The 20,329-nt window shown below is 42.3% G+C and overlaps 1 protein-coding gene across 3 annotated transcripts in view; it reads right to left on the bottom strand.

Annotated features, from left to right (window-relative positions):
* LOC124805101 (probable cytochrome P450 6a13) overlaps window positions 1–20,329 on the bottom strand; it is a 147,582-nt gene that overhangs the window by 21,907 nt on the left and 105,346 nt on the right. For all 3 annotated transcript variants that reach the window (XM_047265544.1, XM_047265545.1, XM_047265546.1), the window contains exons 4-5: window positions 19,832–19,956; window positions 11,873–12,080 (exon numbers count right to left, since the gene is read on the bottom strand). In XM_047265544.1, coding sequence (XP_047121500.1) covers window positions 11,873–12,080; window positions 19,832–19,956 — 333 coding nt within the window. The remainder of the gene's footprint in view (window positions 1–11,872; window positions 12,081–19,831; window positions 19,957–20,329) is intronic.

Below are 20,329 nucleotides of genomic sequence, written 5' to 3'. Positions count from 1 at the left end.
GCTAAGAACAACTGTCAATTGCTATGGAATAACCGACAATGGTTATGGAACAGCCAACCAACGATAGTAAAAGGAGTTGTAGAGACGGAAAGTATTAACTGCAGCGAACTCTGTGCACGAACGTTCTGTACGCATTCGACAGTTGATACTGTACGGTATCTGACGAAGGTTGTTGTGGAACTGAAGCCCGTCAAAGGGTTACTATTGTGACCACAGTTATGGCTGTGTCCAAAGAGGTCATCTCACGATTATGAAAGACGCTGAAGGTGGAAACGATATGCATAAGCATTCTGGACATCTTTTGCTGCCCACAACTCCGCTAGAGGATCGATACGTAGCCGTAGTGGTGTAAAGGAAAAGACATCTCAGTTGCAGACTATGAAACCGCTACCTGTACACCTGTCTCTACCCTAAACATTTTGCGGCACTAAAATCAAGCTGGTTTGTATGCTTAGAAGCTTGTTAAATGTAGCCAACTTCATACTAGCCACCATCGAGAAAGAATTCGTTGGTGTAGGGAACATGCTGGTTACGGTCAGCAACCGTGGTCCAGAGTGATGTTCTCCGACGAATCCTCTTTCACTGTGGCAGGTGATTCTGGCCACCAGTTAGTGTGGACAGAGAGTGAGTGAGTGAGAGAGCGAGAGAGAGACAGAGAGAGAGAGAGAGAGAGAGAGCACTTTACCCGTCACAGAATGTTCATCAAAGTCATCAATATGGTCTAGGTTTAATGGTGTGAGCAGGCATTACATAAAACGGTCGAAAACCGCTGCGTATCTTTTCGCTAGATACCATTACAGCACAGCGGTATTGCACTCCGATCATGTCCATCTATTTAGGGGTGCGGTAGGTCCCGACTTTCTGTTTATGGATGACAATATCCGCCGGCACAGAACCGCTGAACTGGGAAGTGAAGATATTGAACTTATTGAACGGCTTGTATACTTCCCGGGACCGAAACTCTATAGGGATGCTCTTTGCAGACGTGTTTCCCTACGAACACTCCTTCCCTGAACCGTGCAAGAACTGAAAACCGCGTTGAGGGAGGAGTGGTACAGTACCCCCAAGTTATCCTCAACAGTTTAGTAGCCATGTAGAACAAAAGGTGCAAATTTTGCACTAGTGACCGAGAAGGGCATATTCATTTCTGAGAGTCCGACATCGACTTTTATATTGCGAGTCTGACCTTTGTCAAACATGAACTTTATTTCTGTCTGTTCTCATTCTTTTCCATGTGGTGACATCTGTACCATTTTCCTTGTAAATACGTTGTCTGTAAAATGCATTGCGAATAGAATTGGTAGTAAAGAAGTAATAAATTAAGTCATGCCTGATACTGACGTTTTAATTCATGAATCGTGAAACTGTGGTAAGCAATAAACTTTTTTCCTCCCATTATATTGTGAGAAACAGTCTCGAAAAGGTTTGAAACTATGTGTAATGCTTATTCTAATTCACACTGATTATAGTCTCGGCAGGTTGCGAGCCGTGAGTTTAAGAGGAACGCACAATTTCTAACTTTGATACTTGACTTATAGCGTTTAATCTTTAAAGTAAGTATACAGCGTGTTTCAAAAATAATATACATATTTCGAATGCATATATTTATTAAACTTTAAGACATACGAATGTGAAACTTTACACACATATTTACGAACCTCTCAAGTTCAGATAACAGATGTTCAATATATCCTCCATCAGCGACACGAACAATATCACATCGATACTCAAATTCCTCCCATACTCTGACAAGCATGTGCTTCGTCACTGATGTTATGGCAGTATAGACCTGGTTCAAATGGCTCTGAGCACTATGGACTCAACTGCTGAGGTCATTAGTCCCCTAGAACTTACAACTAGTTAAACCTAACTAACCTAAGGACATCACAAACATCCATGCCCGAGGCAGGATTCGAACCTGCGACCGTAGCGGTCTTGCGGTTCCAGACTGCAGCGCCTTTAACCGCACGGCCACTTCGGCCGGCCTATAGATCTGGTTCTTCAACTTTTCCAGGCTCTGTAGGAGTGGTGGTACATAAACGTTGTCTTTGACGAAATTCCACAGGAAAAAGTAAGAGGGTGTCAAATCGGGTGACCACAGAGCCCAGCTGAGACACGCTAAAGTGCCAGCTCCGTTACAACCAATCCAACGGTTCGGTAGAGGTTCGTTCAGATATTCACTCCCTTGGCGACTCCAGTGAGGAGGTCCCCGTCTTGTTATTGTAGGCAGTTTTAACTCCAGACAGGCACGATGAGTTGATATTCGAAAGCAGTTTGGATTCATGCAACATTTTCTTCAGGAACACGGGGGCGGCCAGGACTCTTTCTTTTACATCCTGCATCTACAATCTGTCGATACCATCTACGAATGTTCCACCCATTTGGAGGATCAATTTGGTACCTCAAACTGAAACGTCTTTGCACTGTAATCACGGACTTGCACTTCGGAAACTCAAGAACACAAAATGATTTCTGCTGCGGAGTAGCCATTTTAAACATATGCCGGTTACCAAGAAAAACAGAAGACAACTGACATCTAACGGATATTAACATAAACTAGAGTCGAGCCGAGGCGCAGCGATCGATAGTTTGGACAAAATAATATTTTGTAATACGTATATTCTTTTTGAAACACCCTGTATTATGGCTGCGCATAAAAATGGGATTCTTCCCGGTCTTATACCTCGCGTTCTATTGGTGATAGTAGGGTAGAGTCAATTGTTTTGGATAGCCGTTGGGCTAGGGACCATTTGTATACCCAGCAGAAGGATCGTCTTAGTGTCACTATCCTCCAGTACAGGATCAAATTATGAAAATTAAACAGTTCCTCCTGTCCAGATACATGGAGCGAATCAGTTAGTTATTTTTGCAATTGATGTCTACGGTAGGCCATAGGGGGATTATGGAGGCACCTTTAGTTCATGAGCGGTTCCTTAGAAAACGCCCACAAAATTTTTACCGTTTTTTCTTACCAAAACTGAGCCGCGGATTCCAAGACTGCTATGCACAGAAAATGGTAGACATTGTTATGATATTATCCTAAGATCATGATATCACGCAACCTTGAAAATTTCCTTGATATTTTTATCCGACATACAGAGGTTCTAAGTTACCTTACTTCTTCACCTAAAATACTCAAATAAAATCCGGTGTGAGGCGTAATCTAAACGATAAATTACCGTAGAAAATTGCTCACATTTTAACGTTATATTCTATAGGCATTTCTCTACAAGTGCCATCTACTTGTTTTCAGAATTTATCGAGGAATACCGCAAAAACATGCCTTTTTGGGTGCACAAACCGAGACACAATACCAAGACGGCTATCTATGCACATCAAAAGGGTGTAATTTTTACGATGTATTCCTAAGACTGCGATGTCGAATAATTCTGAAAATTTTGTTGATATCTTTATGCGTTTCCGAGATACAGTGGTTCAAATTTAACCCACTTGTACACGTAAAATTCGCAAGTAAAATCCTGTGAAGGCGAAAATGTAGGTTGTAAAGTGAGATAGCGTAGAAAAATATGTTGTAAAGTGCCTCTGTTAGCGTTGAAGCACATGCAAAATTTTTGTGATCGTAATATCCGGTCTGAGTTATAAAATTAATTTTTGCGTTATTTCAATTTGACACAAGTAAACTACGAAAATTTTACTGACCCATATAGTTATTTTCATATGAGTGACATGTCCTGCCGTAGCAGGGAATAGAATGGATCCAGGGAAAAATGCTCTTACCGAAGCATATGAAAGTTGAATATGCTCCTGTTTAAAAGACTCGAACTGTAAAGTGGAGACCAGCTGCCTCATTCTACCATCCTCAGTACCTTTAAACATTTTCCCAAAGTTTAGCATCCAAGCATATTCGCGCCTTTTTATACTGAGAGAGAAGAACACAGTGGCAGTGGCAAAGAGATGGAAAATTAATAAACACTGGAAGATTATAGAGAGTGTTTCTGATATAGAAATTCCTGAAAGAGGCAATGTCAGTGTGAGAGAAAAAGAGAGACTCAACGCCATTGAAACATGGTTCACAGTGACAGAACAGTGCAACGAAAAGAGTGAAAGAGATAGTGGAAATAGGAGAGGAATAAAGAGACAGAGAAAGTGGAAGTGGGTGAGAGCCATTGATAATGAGAGATAGAGTGAGACGAGGAAGAGAGAGATAATGACAGGGGGAAGAGGCAGCAGCAGTGAGAAGGAATGAAAGAGAGAGTAGCAATAAGAGAGAGCAAAATGGTGACAGTGTCAGTGAAAGGAGAAAGTAATAGTAAGACAGAACGAAGGAGAATGTGGATAAAAGGCGGGTGACGGTGACCACACACAAAGAAATAATGACAATGAGCTGGGCTAAATCAGTGAGAATGGGCAAGTTGGGCAGGATGGTGTGAACGGCTTGCAGTGACGGACTAGTGGGTGTGAGGGAGTTACAGCTAAAGGAGCTTGTGGGAGAAGAGTTGAGCGGCATGTAAAAAAGAGCGCGAATATGTTCGCGTGCCAAAATTTTTGGGGAACTTTTTGAAGATACTGAAGGAAGTAGAAGGAGGCAGTGGGTACACCACTTCTCAGTCAGTCTTTCAGGCAGGGGCATATTCGCATTTGTTGTGCTCCGAGAGAAGCATGTTTCCATCAGTATAAAATGCTGAATCAAAATTCAGTTTTTGTCGCCCCTGGAACCTGTTAGATAGGCAAGCAGCAACTGGGATCGGGTGACAAACCACTGTTTTAGGCGTCTAGTAACATACAGGGTGTCCCAACAGAAGTGGTCAGTATTAAGAGAGACAACAGGAACGGCCACAGCCATTCGAAGCAAAAGAGTCTGGTAAACATAGGCTCTAAAATGCATAGCTTAAGAGCTATGAACATTGGTTCCGGTTCACAATAGTAGCAAAGATGAGTAAGTGCTCATAGCTCTTACGGTATGCGCCTTGGAGCCCATGTTTACTGCACTTTCCTTTATTTATTTATTTATTTATTTATTTATTTTGCATACTACCTCCCTTCCTCCCACAATATAGGAAGCAAAGCTTGCAGTGGAAGTCATTTGGTCATTTGCTTTACAGTATCGAAGACGATGTGAAGCTATGCATTTTCTAGTCGGTGCTTACTTGGCTTCTTTGCTTCGAATGATCGTTCCTAAAAAATCCCCCTCCCCCCTCACACACACACACACACACACACACACACACACACACACACACACATACTGAAGGCAGGAATACACTGTACATTCCACTGTGCATTTAGTTTTGCAACTCTCACTCTGCTTTCTGCTCTATGTACGAGTCTAGCATATTCAGTGCAATATGGGACTTAACATCTGAGGTCATCAGTCCCCTAGAACTTAGAACTACTTAAACCTAAGGACATCACACACATCCATGCCTGAGGCAGGATTGCAGGATTCGAACCTGCGACCGTAGCAGCAGCGCGGTTCCGGACTGAAGCGCCTAGAACCGCTCGGCCACTGCGGCCGGCACTGTATGGTTAAATGATGGTGGCGACCTCTTGGGTAAAATATTCCGGAGGTAAAATAGTGCCCCATTCGGATCTCCGGGCGGGGACTACTCAGGAGGACGTCATTATCAGGAGAACGAAAATTGGCGTTCTACGGATCGGAGCGTGGAATGTCAAATCCCTTAATCGGGCAGGTAGGTCAGAACACTTGAAAAGGGAAATGGATTGGTTAAAGGTAGATATAGTGGGAAGTAGTGAAGTTCGGTGGCAAGAGGAACAAGACTTCTGGTCAGGTGAGTACAGGGTTATAAATACAAAATCAAATAGGAGTAATGAAGAAGCAGGTTTAATAATGAATTTAAAAAATAGGAATGCGGGTAAGCTACTACAAACAGCATAGTGAACGCATTATTGTGGCCAAGGTAGATACGAAGCCCACGCCTACCACAGTAGTAAAAGTTTATATGCTAACTAGATCCGCAGATGACGAAGAGATTGATGAAATGTATGATGAGATAAGTGAAATTATTCAGATAGTGAAGGGAGACGAAAATTTAATGGTCATGAGTGACTGGAATTCGATAGTAGGAAAAGGAAGAGAAGGAAACGTAGAAGTTGAATATCGAATGGGAGTAAGAAATGGAAGAGGAAGCCGCCTGGTAGAATTTTGCACAGAGCATAACTTAATCAGAATCATGAAAGAAGGTTGTATACAAGGAAGAGGCCTGGAGATACTGGAAGGTTTCATATAGATTATATAATGGTAAGACAGAGATTTAGGAACCAGGTTTTAAATTGTAAGATATTTCCAGGGCCAGATGTGACGCTGACCACAATCTATTGGTTATGAACTGTAGATTAAAACTGAAAAAAACTGTAGAAAGTTGGGAATTTAAGGAGATGGTACCTGGATAAACTGATAGAACCAGAGGTTGTAGAGAGTTTTAGGGAGAGCATTAGGGAACGATTGACAGGAATTGGGGAAAGAAATATAGTAGAAGAAGAATGGGTAGCTTTGAGAGATGAAATAGTGAAGGCAGCAGAGTATCAAGTAGATAAAAAGACGAGGGCTAGTAGAAATCCTTGGGTAACAGAAGGTATATTGAAGTTAATTGATGAAAGGAGAAAATATAAAAATGCAGTAAATGAAGGAGGCAAAAAGGAATACAGACGTCTCAAAAATGAGATCGACAGGAAGTACAAAATGGCTAAGCAGGGATGGCTAGAGGACAAATGTAAGGATGTAGAGGCATATCTCACTAGTGGTAAGATAGATACTGCCTTCAGGAAAATTAAAGAGATCTTTGGAGAAAAGAGAACCACCTGGATGAGTATCAAGAGCTCAGATTGAAAGCCAGTTCCAAGCAAAGAAGGGAATGCAGAAAGGTGGAAGGAGTATATAGAGGGTCTATACAAGAACGATGTACTTGAGGACAATATTACAGAAACGGAAGAGGATGTAGATGAAGATGAAATGGGAGATATGATACTGCGTGAAGAGCACTGAAAGACCTAAGTCGAAACAAGGCCCCGGGAGTAGACAACATTCCATTAGAACTACCGACAGCCTTGGGAGGGCCACCCCTGACAAAACTCCACCATCTGGTAAGCAAGATGTATGAGACCCTACGACTGATCTTAGATTCAGGAAAGGCAAACCTACGTTTCTAGCATTTGTAGACTTAGAGAAAGCTTTTGACAATGTTGACTGGAATACACTCTTTCAAATTCTGAAGGTGGCAGAGGTAAAATGTAAAATACAGGGAGCGAAAGGCCATTTACAATTCGTACAGAAACCAGATGGCAGCTGTAAGAGTCGAGGGGCACTAAAGGGAAGCAGTGGTTGGGAAGCCTATCCCTGATGTTATTCAATCTGTATATTGAGCAAGCAGAAAAGGAAACAAAAGAAAAATTCGGAGTAGGAATTAAAATCCATGGAGAAGAAATAAAAACTTTGGGGGGTTCGCCGATGACACTGTAATTCTGTCAGAAACAGCAAAGGACCTGGAAGAGCAGTTGAACGGAATGAAGAGTGTCTTGAAAGGAGGATATAAGATGAACATCAACAAAAGCAAAACGAGGACAATGGAATGTTGTCGAATTAAGTCGGGTGATGCTGAGGGAATCAGATTAGGAAATGAGACACTTAAAGTAGTAGATGAGTTTTGCTTTTTGGGGAGCAAAATAACTGATGATGGTCGAAATAGAGAAGATATAAAAAGCAGACTGGCAATGGCAAGGAAAGCGTTTCTACAGAAGAGAAATGAGCTAACATCTAGTACAGATTTAAGTGTCAGGAAGACGTTTCTGAAAGTATTTGTATGGAGCGTAGCCATGTATGGAAGTGAAACATGGACGATAACTAGTTTGGACAGGAAGAGAATAGAAGCTTTCGAAATGTGGTGCTATAGAAGAATGCTGAAGATTAGATGGGTAGATCACATAACTAATGATGAAGTATTGAATACAATAGTGGAGAAGAGTAGTTTGTGGCACAACTTGACTTGAAGAAGGGACCGGTTGGTAGGACATGTTCTGAGGCAGCAATGGACCACCAATTTAGTATTGGAGGGCAGCGTGGAGGGCAAAAATCGTAGAGGGAGACCAAGAGATGAATACACTAAGCAGATTCAGAAGGATTTAGGTTGCAGTAGGTACTGGGAAATGTAGAAGCTTGCACAGGATAGAGTAGCATGGAGAGTTGCATCAAACCAGTCTCAGGACTGAAGACCACAACAAAAACAGTGTTTATGTCTCTATCTGCTTCCAGACCTGAGGGAAAAAACTCGGAAACCTCAGAGCTTGAAAGCACCTCCATTATATGATACAAGAACGTGCTAATGAAGGCAAGATCACATTATACGTCTATCTAAAGCTCAGTGATTTTATTATGATATTTTAATAACTTGTAGGAAAGAGACAAATTAGTGATTAAAAGTGCTGCCGTATCCCTGACTGCAGTGGTATCGGTTGGAATAACTTGCTCCTGAACTCTTGCTTAACCAATTGCCGTGTGGATCTCCACTTGTTATTTAGGAATGAAGATTTCGTTTCAAATGAACGTGGAAGGTTTAGAGAGCAACAAAATAAATGTACAAGCATTTACCAAGTCGGTAATAATGTTTTACTGTTATCCTGATTTAGGTACTCGTGTTTGACGGTTCCCCAATATTATTCGGTGTTTTCTCCGTCCTTCTCAAACAATACCTAAGCAATTAATTCAGCTAATTAAAGCGTGTATATTTTCGCAATCAGCATCTGTGTGACTACCGTGCCAGATGAATACAAATTCTGTTGAAGTCTCAGGTCACGTTTGGAAGCATCATAGCTTCCGTAAAAGTTGATTCTAAAGGAGCCGAGAATCAAAAATGGTAATTTTTTTATATAAACGATTGGGTGATTACGAGAACGTGTCGCGCAGACGAACGCAGTTTGGCATCAAATACACAAAAGTTCTTGCATTTTAAACATTTGATAACCATCTACTCAATACTTTTCGAAGACAGATATCTTTTAGACCAAAAGGTAAATATATTTCATTCCTATATGCGACTCATCTTTTGATATTAGTGATCAGAGTATACATGTCACTACAAAGGAGCTGCAGGAGAAATACCGAGCGCTGGAGGGAAGTGCTATTTTAAACTGAAACCTTCGCTCACACTTTTTCTTAATATTAAGTGGAGAACCTCGAACCCACACACGCATGATGACCATTCAAAAAGATCTATTGCAATCTCTGATTTGCTTAGTATCTAAAACGAATTTCGTTGAAAATGTAGCGATTTATTCTCGCCTGGTTTGTTAACCATTTGTAACTTTCAGAGAAGTGTCATGAGTGGCGAATTTTGAATAAAACCTACATGTTTCTCTTGTTGCCATATTACAATATCCTTCTTTTGCCAAAACGCAGCTACGTTTACACAGTCTCACCTCACTTACGTGTTGTACAGACACAATTGTGACAGAATTCTGAAACTGTGGTTTATTAAGTTTATTGAGTGAGGAACTGAGGAAACGCTAAGTCAGTATCTGATGAAAAAGAACACCCTCGGTACAAATTAAACGTGTAAGTCGTCACCTGCGTTGTTCCAAAACCCATAGCATTCCTCATTTCAATAGACATCGATGGCCCTTCATCGCCTTTTATCGAAAAACTCAATGGTTGGTGGAGTAACACGGTAGATAATTAAATTTTTCGTGTTAACTATATGGAAAAATACTCTCCTATTTGCATGCTACCATTTGCTAAAATCTCATTTCGATATCTCAAACCATTCTTGAAATATTAGAAATGCGTTGACTAATTCACTCTGGTTTTATCAATGGCAAATCGCAAATGAGTGTGCTACATCAAATCAGTCATCTCGAGATTGGCGACAGACAGTGATCTCCATCCAATTCTAAAGAAGAATTCGGTATGTTAGCTGAATTTCATACGCAGCAACATATTATGTAACATGCACCAAACACAAAATCATGGCGACCCCTATTTTTCATTGTACACTTTTTTAGAATTTCGCGCAGTATCTTACTTCCACAGATATATCACAACTATGACCATTAACGAAATGATGGGCCCATCATCATCAACCTGACATACAAAGCTATAAGTAAGGCAAAAATGAATTTTTTTACTGAATAGTTTCTGTAAAATCGTTCGAGAAAGATTGCAGGGCGTGCCCCGATTCTGTTATTGCCGACAGGCCGAGAGGTAGGAAACACTCACGCAATTCGCTTCTGAACAAACGAATGAACTCGCCCAGCGCTTTTGACGAAAACTGGCCACGGCGCAGACTCAACCTTTGGTGCGCCAACGATGACAGAGAAACCAAGTGATCCAGGCTCTGTTAGCTGGAGTCATGTGTAAGACATGAACGGGTTGGCTCGTTGTTAGTAGCACTACACGTTTCGGTGTAGACAAGCTGAATGAGATCTTATTTGTTCACCTAGTATGTAAATACTAATGTACCGTGACTCTGCGTACAATGCACAGCAGATTGCGTAAAAATTAAGTTGTTTTAATATGTATAGTATACAAACTTTTGTTGTCTGTTTCAACTTTGTTAACTGCTTGAATAGCGTGTGATTCAATGGTCGAACATTTATTTAGAGAGCTATTCAGAAACTAAGACCCGATCGGTCGCGAAATGGAAACCAATGACTTATCTGCAACACCTAGCTACACCTTCCGGCTGCTTCTCTACATAATCGCCGCTTCGACACAGACATTTGGTGTAGCATTGTAGCAACTTTCCAACACACTCGACATAGAAGACAGCCGCCTCTGTTTTCCACCAGTTATCTACGCTGGTCTACAGCTCGTTGTCTGTGCCAAAATGTTGTCTTCACAGCCAGCGGATCGAGTGAACAGAGATGAAACTCGGGGGAAGTCCATTACGGGCTGTATTGTGGATGACAAAGCATTTCCGATCGAAAACACTGCAGGAGCATCTTCATTGCCCCAGCAGAATGCGGCCAAGGATTGTCGTGAAGAAGGAAACGCACGACAGTTATGCTCGCTGCATGACATCAGGTGAAATCTCTTTCCAGGCCCTCATACCTGGCGGGAGACACTGTGTTCTAGGCACCTTTACGTGCTTACTGTGCGCTCGGAGCTGAAAAGATGGATGTGACCCGGTCGACGGGCATACTAGAAAACTGCCCAAGACATACATGTATGCAAGCTTCTTCCGATTTTCACCGTGGTTTAGATTTTGCATCCAATCGGACCTTATTTTCCGAACAGCCCTCGTATATCAGTTTTAAAGGGTTTACAGTTTTAACTGGTAATTTATTTCATTTAAGTACAGCTGTTGACAGACCTGCACATTAAATTGGACTTCTCAGTCGGTAGTTAGAGAGCCTTAGCTCTCTCACTAGTAACATTCATTACAGCCTCGCGCCAAGATAACGGTCAACGTGGCCTAAGTGCTATCACTGCACTCGAACATCGTTCGAGACACCTCGGTGGTGGACAATCAGAACTTTGGTGTTTTCTGCCTTGACTCAGTAAAATACAGCTATGGCCCCTCGTGTGCGCTGTCTTGACCTGGTATGGCACATCACATGCTACAGAATCAAAGTACAAATTTGAACAGGTGAGTGTAATCGATAATAATATCGAGGAGGGAATACGCAGGAAGGACGCTAGGACACTGATTGTGAAGGATATTGCCACTTGTTTGAGTCAGGTTGCCGAGGTTGATTAGTTTCCGAAACAATTAGTGCCCACCAAAAGAGTGATTGCCTTTGCTGTATTGTATCCGCTGTGTTAATCTCATACTTATTAGCAATTTAATTTTTACAGTATTTTGTCAGATAAGAAAGTTCTACCGACGGAAGGATGACGACTTCATGTCAATACGTATGGCAGAGGACCGAAGTGGCAGAAAAAAAACTGCAGATAACTTACCTGAGACGGAACAGGCCTCCCAGGAAAGGGAACATGGTGGCCAGGCTGAAGGAGACGGCACTCAGCGTCTCCGGGGCGAGTATCTTGCGGAGCTCGGCCAGCATGTCGGACCTGGAGTCATCGAGCGCGCCCCCCCTGATGCCCATGGCGCACGAGGACACCACGTCGGTCGTGTAGCGCATGCACAGCTCCCGTGCCTCGAGCTCTCCTGGAAGCAGAGTGAGCAGGTTGCACGGAACGTGAATAACGTGTTGCGTGAAACCTCCTCTGGACAGGAGAAACAGTTGGTTTGTCATTAATAAAGGAATAATTCCAGTACTATTGTCCTCGAAAGACTTTGAGTTTTTTTTTTCTTTTCTTTTTTTTTCTATAGCTGTCTGCCTTTTCTGCTCGTCGTTATGTATCACAACAATGGGGTATCAATAGCTTACACTTGAACAATTTCACACAAAACTTTTGTATGAATATTTCAATGTGCATGTTTCAATTGCAGTTCTTTCATATTTGTTTACTTAGACTAAATGAACATAATAAAATGAAATAAAAATAAAATAAAAATAGACTAAAATTAACAACGGAATTTTAAAGTAAAATAATGTTTGTTGTGATGTAAGTGTCCAGTTTTGACTTTTATGGTTCTTCAATTAGTAGACAGATATTAATACTTTGTTTCGCATTTGTGTGGAGAAGTGCATAAGTGGACATGGCGTTGTGAAAATAATACAGTCTCGCAGTAGTATAGTTTTCGGCAGTAGATATATGAATTGTGCATATTATGAATTACATTTCAATGTTTCCGTCGTGATCTGTGAGATAGCTTCTTTGCCTAACGACCAGAACGTCCTGGATCTCCGTTTCGATTCTGGCAACAGTTTAAATTTTGAATTAAAAAATCAATAATAATGGCAGCTGAGGACATCCGCTGTAAGGAGTCACCCATATTCTGCCTATGGCGCTGTCAAAGGGAGCGGAGGATAGGAGAGTCGCCCAGGGCGCCCTCTTATCCTTGGGACTGGGAAACTCATTCTAAAATTGGATGAACAAGCAATGATGAACGGCATGAGGATGGGGAAGGTGGTAGAAACCACTGCATTAAATACACACATGATGTGTGGCGACAGGATATGTGGCCTGTAATTGAAAGAAAGCATCATGGGGACCTTTCCATTGACAAAATATTCCGGATTGGCCTCCCATTAGGATCTCCAGGGGAACTACCGAGAGGGAGGTAACAATGAGAAAAAGAATCATCAACGAAAGGGTAACATTCTAAGAGACGCAGCCTGAACTGACAAAAGTCTAAATGTGTTACAGACACTACAAAATCTTAAAGAGAAAATGCGAGAGCTCTATTGTCAGGTAGTGGGGATCAATGAAGAAACAGAAAGAAGACAAGAATCGCAGGTCAGATAAAAACTGGGTATTGTCAACAGCAGCAGAAGATGGTGCAATGAGAGTAAGTTTTGTTATCAACAAGAACTTGGGGCTGACAATCACTGTGAACATTTAAACAATAGAACTATTCTCTTTAGAATCGCCAGAATCTCAACCCCAACATCAGTATCTCAGATATAAAAGCCGACGTCTCAAGCAGAAGAAAATTAATGAAGACATTGAATGGGTAACTCTTATGTGGAAGGAGATGAAAATCTAATAATCATGTGGGACTGGAAAACTGAATTAGGGAAAGGAACAGAAGATACAGTTACGGAAGATTATGGACGTAGTAGTAAGAATGAAAGAGTAGGAAGACTCACAGAGCTCTGCAATAAATTTCAACTTATAATAGCGTATATCAAGAGGAAGAAACATACACTCCTGGAAATTGAAATAAGAACACCGTGAATTCATTGTCCCAGGAAGGGGAAACTTTATTGACACATTCCTGGGGTCAGATACATCACATGATCACACTGACAGAACCACAGGCACATAGACACAGGCAACAGAGCATGCACAATGTCGGCACTAGTACAGTGTATATCCACCTTTCGCAGCAATGCAGGCTGCTATTCTCCCATGGAGACGATCGTAGAGATGCTGGATGTAGTCCTGTGGAACGGCTTGCCATGCCATTTCCACCTGGCGCCTCAGTTGGACCAGCGTTCGTGCTGGACGTGCAGACCGCGTGAGACGACGCTTCATCCAGTCCCAAACATGCTCAATGGGGGACAGATCCGGAGATCTTGCTGGCCAGGGTAGTTGACTTACACCTTCTAGAGCACGTTGGGTGGCACGGGATACATGCGGACGTGCATTGTCCTGTTGGAACAGCAAGTTCCCTTGCCGGTCTAGGAATGGTAGAACGATGGGTTCGATGACGGTTTGGATGTACCGTGCACTATTCAGTGTCCCCTCGACGATCACCAGTGGTGTACGGCCAGTGTAGGAGATCGCTCCCCACACCATGATGCCGGGTGTTGGCCCTGTGTGCCTCGGTCGTATGCAGTCCTGATTGTGGCGCTCACCTGCACGGTGCCAAACACGCATACGACCATCATTGGCACCAAGGCAGAAGCGACTCTCATCGCTGAAGACGACACGTCTCCATTCGTCCCTCCATTCACGCCTGTCGCGACACCACTGGAGGCGGGCTGCACGATGTTGGGGCGTGAGCGGAAGACGGCCTAACGGTGTGCGGGACCGTAGCCCAGCTTCATGGAGACGGTTGCGAATGGTCCTCGCCGATACCCCAGGAGCAACAGTGTCCCTAATTTGCTGGGAAGTGGCGGTGCGGTCCCCTACGGCACTGCATGGGATCCTACGGTCTTGGCGTGCATCCGTGCGTCGCTGCGGTCCGGTCCCAGGTCGACGGGCACGTGCACCTTCCGCCGACCACTGGCGACAACATCGATGTACTGTGGAGACCTCACGCCCCACGTGTTGAGCAATTCGGCGGTACGTCCACCCGGCCTCCCGCATGCCCACTATACGCCCTCGCTCAAAGTCCGTCAACTGCACATACGGTTCACGTCCACGCTGTCGCGGCATGCTACCAGTGTTAAAGACTGCGATGGAGCTCCGTATGCCACGGCAAACTGGCTGACACTGACGGTGGCGGTGCACAAATGCTGCGCAGCTAGCGCCATTCGACGGCCAACACCGCGGTTCCTGGTGTGTCCGCTGTGCCGTGCGTGTGATCATTGCTTGTACAGCCCTCTCGCAGTGTCCGGAGCAAGTTTGGTGGGTCTGACACACCGGTGTCAATGTGTTCTTTTTTCCATTTCCAGGAGTGTATTTGGAACAACAGAAGATACCAACTGCAGCACATTTTCGTAAGACAGATTCCAAAATCAGAGGCTGGTTTGTAAAGTGTACCTGGGAGTACATATAGACTCAGAAAAAAATTTAGTATCGATGCCTAGAGTGAAGTGACGTTTAAGAGAAACGCCATGAAAAGCCAGTGTTTAAAGAAATGAAACACTGAAGAATTGAGAATTGACGACGGACATTAGAAGCCCTGTGACGCCGTAGACTCTGCGATAATAAGTACCACAGCAGACATTTCTGTAGAACCCGAATGGACGTCTCTAAAAAGAGCCATCACACAAGTTGGACACACAACACGGGTAACAGGAGACATACTTCAACTGATCAACGAAAGAAGTTCAAAATTTTTCAGGCACAACGTAATACATATCATAAAGAAATAAAATAAATAAGAAGTGCAGGGAAGCTATGGTGAAGTGGCTGCAGTAGAAATGTGAAAAAATCGAAAAGGAAATGGTTATTGGAAGGACAGAATCGTCATATACAAAACCCAAAACAACTTTCCGTGAAATAAAAAGTAAAGTAGTTGACATTAAGAGTGGTTCAGGAATTCCACTGTTAAATGTAGAGGAGAAGACTAACATGTGACAAGGGTACACTGAAGGTCTCTACGAGATGCAGGAACTGTCTACTAATGTGATAAAAGAAGAGAAAGGAGTCGATTTGGAATATATAGGAGCTCCAGTGTTAAGGTCATACTTTCACAGAGCTTTGGTACACTTCCGAAGAAATAAGTTAGACTGAAGGGTTTACATTCCATTGGAATTTCTAAAACTCACTGGGGCAAGTACCAACAAAACGACCATTCAAGTTGATGTGCAGCGTCTATGAGCCTGAAGACATAGCATCAGACTTTCGGAATGATCTCATCCAAACAATCCCGAAGACAGCAAGGGTAGGCAAATGCAAGAACAGTAGTATAATCAGGTTAACAACTCATGCATCCAAGTAGCTGAAAAGAATAATATACCTAACAACGGGAAAGAATACTGAGGATTTGTTTGCTCGGAGACCATGACTACGGTTACCCTTGACGCTGCATCACAGACAGGAGCGCCTGCGATGGTGTACTCGACGACGAACCTGGGTGCACGAATGGCAAAACGTCCTTTTTTCGGACGAATCGAGGTTCTGTTTACAGCATCACGATGGTCGCATCTGTGTTTGGCGACATCGCGGTGAACACACATTGGAAGCGCGTATTCGTCATCGCCATACTGGCGTATCACCCGGCGTGACGGTATGGGGTGCCATTGGTTACACGTATCGGTCACCTCTTGTTCGCATTGACGGCACTTTGAACAGTGGACGTTACATTTCAGATGTGTTACGACCTGTGGCTCTACCCTTCAGTCGATCCCTGCGAAACCCTACATTTCAGCAGGATAATGCACGGCCGCATTTTTCAGGTCCTGTACGGGCCTTTCTGGATACAGAAAATGCTCGACTGCTGCCCTGGCCAGCACATTCTCCAGATCTCTCACCAACTGAAAACGTCTGGTCAATGGTGGCCGAGCAACTGGCTCGTCACAATACGCCAGTCACTACTCTTGATGAACTGTGATATCGTGCTGAAGCTGCATGTGCAGCTGTACCTGTACACGCCATCCAAGCTCTGTTTGATTCAATGCCCAGGCGTATCAAGGCCGTTATTACGGCCAGAGGTGGTTGTTCGGGGTACTGATTTCTCAGTATCTATGCACCCAAATTGCGTGAAAATGTAATCACATGTCAGTTCTAGTATAATATATTTGTCCAATGAATACCCGTTTATCATCTGCATTTCTTCTTGGTGTAGCAATTTTAATGGCCAGTAGTGTACAATATGTACAAGAACCGAGAGGGAACTATAAGAATGAAAGACCAAGAAAGAAGCGCTCGGATTAGAAAAGCGATGCAGTCTTTCTCCTCTACTGTCCTGTTTGTCTATTTAAAAAAGAATGACAGAAATAAAAGAAAGTTTTTGTAGTAGGGCTAAAATTTTGAGTGAAAGAATATCAATCATAAGGTTCCGTGATGAAATTGCTGTCAAAGTCAAAGTGAAGAATTACGGGGCCTGGCGAAAGGAATCAACAGACTAATGACGACAAAATACGAACTGATAGTAAACCAAAAAAAGTTTTAAAGTACTAAGGAGTAGCAAACTAAGATTAGCAATCAAGTTAACATCAACATTTCAGACCACGAAGTAGAGCAAGCGAGAGTGCTCTGCTACCTTGTCCGCAGCGCGTGGTCGTGTGGTAGCGTTCTCGCTTCCCATGCCCGGGTTCCCGGATTCGATTCCCGGCGGGGTCAGGGATTTTCTCTGCCTCGTGATGACTGGGTGTTGTGTGATGTCCTTAAGTTAGTTAGGTTTAAGTAGTTCTAAGTTCTAGGGGACTGATGACCATAGATGTTAAGTCCCATAGTGCTCAGAGCCATTTTTTTCTGCTACCTTGGAAGCAAAATACAGCATGACGGGCGAAGCAAGCAAGGTGTAAGAAGCTGAACAGCGCAGGCAAAAAGGGCGTTCCTCGCTAATATGAGAGTGATAGATCTAACAGAGGCCTTAATTTTTGGAAGATATCTCTCATGATGTAGGTTTGAAGCACAGCATTTTATGGAAGTGAATCATTGACTGTGTAAAAACCGGAAAAGTGTATAATCTAAGCATTTAAGAAGTGATGCTGGAGAAAGATGTGGAAAACTGGGTGGAATGATATGATAAGGAATGAGGAAGTGCTCCACAGAATCAAGGAGGAAAGGAAAAATGTGGAAAACTTTGACAAGAAGATATGACAGGTTGATAGGTCATGCGTTAAGACTTCAGGGAATAGCATCATGGTACTAAAGGGAGCAGTAAAAGGTAAAAACTGTAGAGGAAGATAGGCTCTGGAATACATTCAGCAAAGGATTCATGGCAGTGTGTGTAACTGCTTCTCCAAAATGAAAAGGTTGGCAGAGGTAAGGAAGTCGTGGCAAGAAGTATCAGTACAAAGACTGATGAACGAAAGGAAAGGAAACATGCACCACTTTACATAAAGATATTTTAAAATTATTTTTTTTTATATTACTTATAGCTATATTTGGTAAACAGTAATGATATATGTAACAAAGTTGTCACAAACGACACATAAAATAGTGCTTTAATAATTGTAAGTAACGATATGTAGTTGAAAAACGTGAGTACAGGAAGCTATAAAAACCTGTGAAATTAAAAAAGTCATTGTTGTAATATCGTGACATTCCATACTTATGGATGGTGGAAAGACAGCAGTCTTATGATTTGCAGGTATAAATAAATTGGCCTCTGGCTGCAAGGATGGTTTTTAACTTCTTTAATGCGTAATTGATATCGGGACTGTTATCCTCATATTCAGCTGCACGTATGAAATATACAGCTAATCGATGTCAGTTATTATCTTTCCGGGATCACAGCGGGAGACTCGCATCCAGAACACCGCATAAAATGACACCTATAACAACTCAGTGGCCGACAGCAGACGGCTAACATCGATTAGACGTATATTTCAAAGCGCATTATGCGTTAACCAAATTAAAAACCACTCTTGCAGTTAGAGGCGAGTTTAATTACAATCGTAATATTGTAATATGTTCTTTGTGTTACTACGTTTGTTTTGGTTCCACCATTTTTGAGAAACGAATTGGGGTTAAGCATTAGTTTGTAATTAAAAGCGAATAACGGATGGACTGAGTTGGAGGTAAGCTGCAAGTGGTGCATAGAGTAACGAATGGTCACTGTTGCACGGAATTAATGAAGTCAAATTTCAGTAATAAGAAGTAAAAGAATTATGGTGAAAAGTAACTCAAAGGAAATTACATTTTATTTGCAACAGTCACATATTACTTGAAATTAAGCAAAATAGATTCTGCAGTAAACGACAATGAATTGCGAATAATGAAGTTCATTCGTGACACATAGGATAAATATTAATTTTCAATATAGTGTGCCTGGAAGTCTTTGATTACCTTTTTACTTACCCTGAATAATTCCGTTGAGTTTTGGAATAATGCACCATTTTCGCTATTGGAGTAGCCAAAATTTAATGGGAACTTAATGAAGAAGATTTGTAGTGACTAGGACAATATGTCATAGTCAACTCAGTGGTGGACAGCAACGACACATTCAGAGTTATCTCAGAAACTGGGAGGCCCATGTTTTCTGGACCGTTCCCGTCTCTATCATGATATACTCTCACGCGTTCCAGTTTTCGTGACAGATCATAATATACTCTGCATGAAATGTGCTGCGTCTTGCTTTATAAATACACACATGGATGTAAATATTTAGTTGTTTTTTCACCTATGTTATTTATCACTACTAATTTTTCCAAGATTATAAATAATCCCAGAAGATATATTATGAAAATTTATGTAAAATCTATGGCACCAACTATTTCAGTGCAAGAAACAGCTTTTCTTCTGCTGAGAGACAGTTGTTTACTTCTTTACTGATTCACACTGCATCTTTTATGCAGCCAATCAGCTCCTCCCATGTAGATTTAAATATTGAAAAGTAAATGGATAATTTTCAATCGGCTGCACTTTTTTTATAACATGAAAACATCAAATCGTACAATCATCTTGTATATGCAGGAAATTTTTCTATTTTTCCGACCTTTCGCAGGTGTTTTTTTTTTTTTTTTTTTGCCTAAGCGATCGAGCGTATTGTGGAGAGGCGGTGGTTACCTCTACTTCCTTCCTTCTGCAGCACCTGCACCAGGTCGTCGCACACCTCCTTTATCAGCAGGAACATCGGCTTCAGGCGGCTCGCCGTGAAGGACGGACTCAGCTGCGAGCGTAGTTTTCTCCACCTGTGGGCAGAGTCAACGTCAGGTGTTTCTGTGAACACTTTACTCTGTACAAATAACCTACCAATAGTAGTAGCTGCCTGCCACTATTGACACATCACCACCTGACCTAGTGTCACTTCTGAATTTCTATCTCTTGTGACGTTACAAGATCGCACATCTGACTCAATTACCCTAAATTAAAATATATACACTACACAAAAGAATTAAAGGGTCACTTTTTTAAAATCCCATCATGTTCCCTCATTGCGAGACAGAGGTTTGAAATTTGGCGCAAAGATGCCTACAACACTCATCTGTTAGTTAGTTTCATGTTCCGCGAATCATTTTCACGATAAATCGTTATGATGTGGAACAAGTCATATAGAAATTCTTC

Source organism: Schistocerca piceifrons, chromosome 7 (genome assembly GCF_021461385.2).
Source record: "Schistocerca piceifrons isolate TAMUIC-IGC-003096 chromosome 7, iqSchPice1.1, whole genome shotgun sequence".
Classification (NCBI taxonomy): domain Eukaryota; kingdom Metazoa; phylum Arthropoda; class Insecta; order Orthoptera; family Acrididae; genus Schistocerca; species Schistocerca piceifrons.
The sequence above is the reverse complement of the archived record's forward strand: the minus strand, read 5'-3'. Positions and strand labels throughout refer to the sequence as shown.